This window comes from Parasteatoda tepidariorum, unplaced genomic scaffold, assembly GCF_043381705.1.
Source record: "Parasteatoda tepidariorum isolate YZ-2023 unplaced genomic scaffold, CAS_Ptep_4.0 HiC_scaffold_15168, whole genome shotgun sequence".
Classification (NCBI taxonomy): domain Eukaryota; kingdom Metazoa; phylum Arthropoda; class Arachnida; order Araneae; family Theridiidae; genus Parasteatoda; species Parasteatoda tepidariorum.
The window spans coordinates 1-1,820 of record NW_027261419.1 but is presented as its reverse complement, the minus strand read 5'-3'; the positions used below and the strand labels follow the sequence as shown (position 1 = coordinate 1,820).

Here is a 1,820-nt window from a genome sequence, read left to right as displayed (position 1 = left end):
GGCAATGTTAAAAAGGTTGAGAATCTATGGGTTAAAGCTTCTCTTCCAATATGCACATTTTATTAATATTATTTTATTAAAAAAAAAACTCACTGTGGTCTTTAATTTTTCCATAAAAAAAGTAGCTGTAATTTAGAAGTGCATTTAAATTTCATTTTTTTTCTTCATAAAAAATAACTAAAGCTACTCTAATGAGCTAAATTTACTGATAATATTTTGTTTGAGAAAATCGAAGTTGTCTTCAAAATTATGCATTGCTTTTTCCTTATTTCTTGTTGCATGCACAGAGGCTCCTTTATATCATGGAGAAACATGGGATTTAATGCAGAGAAGATGGTCCAAATTAGAAAAGGATTTTAAACTGAAGACTGGAAAATTTGATATCAGTAAAGTTCCAGACATATATGACTGTATAAAATATGACCTTCAACATAATCACCACAATCTTCAGTTTCCACATGCGGAAGAACTATATATTTATGCTAAAGCTTTAGCTGATATAGTCATACCTCAGGTAAATTTGTTTTCGTTCAAAACTGTGTTTTCTTGATAAGTAAATCATTGAACTAGTATTTCACTTTTATTTTGAAACTTAAATATTACAATAACTTTAATAAAAACCATAGATGCAATGTGAGAGAGTTGGCACAATTTTTTTGTTTTTAGAAAACTTCGTTTATTTTAAGTTTTATGTATATAAGCATATTTATTTTTTACATGCATATGCATTTACATATAAATGTACATATCAAACTTAAAACAGACGAACAGGTTTTTTAAAACAAAAAGTGTGCCCCTGTCACGCTACGGTAAAAATTATTGCAATTTTAGAATAATTGAAATTATTTTATATGCTCTTTTATTTTTAACTCTTAAGTTTTTAGCATAATCTGACTAAGAAAAAGAGAAAAAAATTATTTTTAGGAAGCGTTTATTCTAGGCAATATGTTTTGTATTAAAATATATTCTTCAGGCAATTAGTTTTTGCAATTTACGGTAATTTTAATTTGGACTTGTTAAATTTTTAAAGATATATTTTGATGAAATATTTCAGGGGTTATGTTTCATTTTTACAGTTTAAGGGCTACAAGCAATATAGTTATAAACCATATTTTTTACCAAACTTGTTATTTTTACAAACTGCTCTTGTAATACTAATAATTAATTGTTTTCAAATAGATACTTTGACAGGTTTCTATAATTTTCATTAAATAGCAGCACAATATGCAGAAATATTTTATTGGCTCCGTTTAAGTCATAGAATTTCTCTTGAAATTCATCACCTGAGCTATAAAAAAATGTGGCTTATCAATATATATTTCCCCAAGCTCTTTAATTACAGTGGTGCCTAAAATAAAAATTTAATATTTCCTTTCCATTTGTCAAGAATTCTTTTATTATTTTGTACCAAATCTGATGTAATTTGTATTCTTTACATAGGAATATGGAATCAATCAACATGAAAAACTAACAATTGGACTTGGTATATGTACTCCATTGTTAAAAAAAATCAGGGCTGATCTTCACAGAAACATTGATCCCACAGCTGATGAGACGGAAAATGTAAACAGACTCAATCCTATGTGAGTTGTTTTTAATGCGTCTACTTACAGTATTACTTGGTGCATAAATTTTACTTTTTTTCCTGCCTTATAACCTTATTTGAGGCAGATCATCCTAAAGGGAACCAAAATTTTTCTAGACAGCAGTTTAACATTTATTTTTGTGATTTTTTTTTTGTAATTATATTAAATTTTATTCATTCCTTTATTTTTGTAGTTTAAACTTCATGATGTAATTAAATGAAGTTGGGAGTGTAT

The 1,820-nt window shown here is 27.0% G+C and overlaps 1 protein-coding gene across 1 annotated transcript; it reads left to right on the top strand.

Annotated features, from left to right (window-relative positions):
* Positions 1–260: 260 nt before the first annotated feature.
* On the top strand, positions 261–1,606 carry LOC122274012 (inositol hexakisphosphate and diphosphoinositol-pentakisphosphate kinase-like). Its single transcript, XM_043057965.2, has 2 exons — positions 261–514; positions 1,441–1,606. Exons 1-2 carry the CDS (start codon positions 323–325, stop codon positions 1,585–1,587), a joined length of 339 nt encoding a protein of 112 aa, XP_042913899.1. The 5' UTR covers positions 261–322; the 3' UTR covers positions 1,588–1,606.
* Positions 1,607–1,820: the final 214 nt, after the last annotated feature.

Coding starts and splice junctions, on each gene's coding strand:
- LOC122274012 (XM_043057965.2), top strand. CDS start 323: ATGCAGAGAAGATGGTCCAAATTAGAAAAGGATTTTAAACTGAAGACT. Junction 515..1,440: donor CTGATATAGTCATACCTCAG/GTAAATTTGTTT, acceptor TTCTTTACATAG/GAATATGGAATCAATCAACA.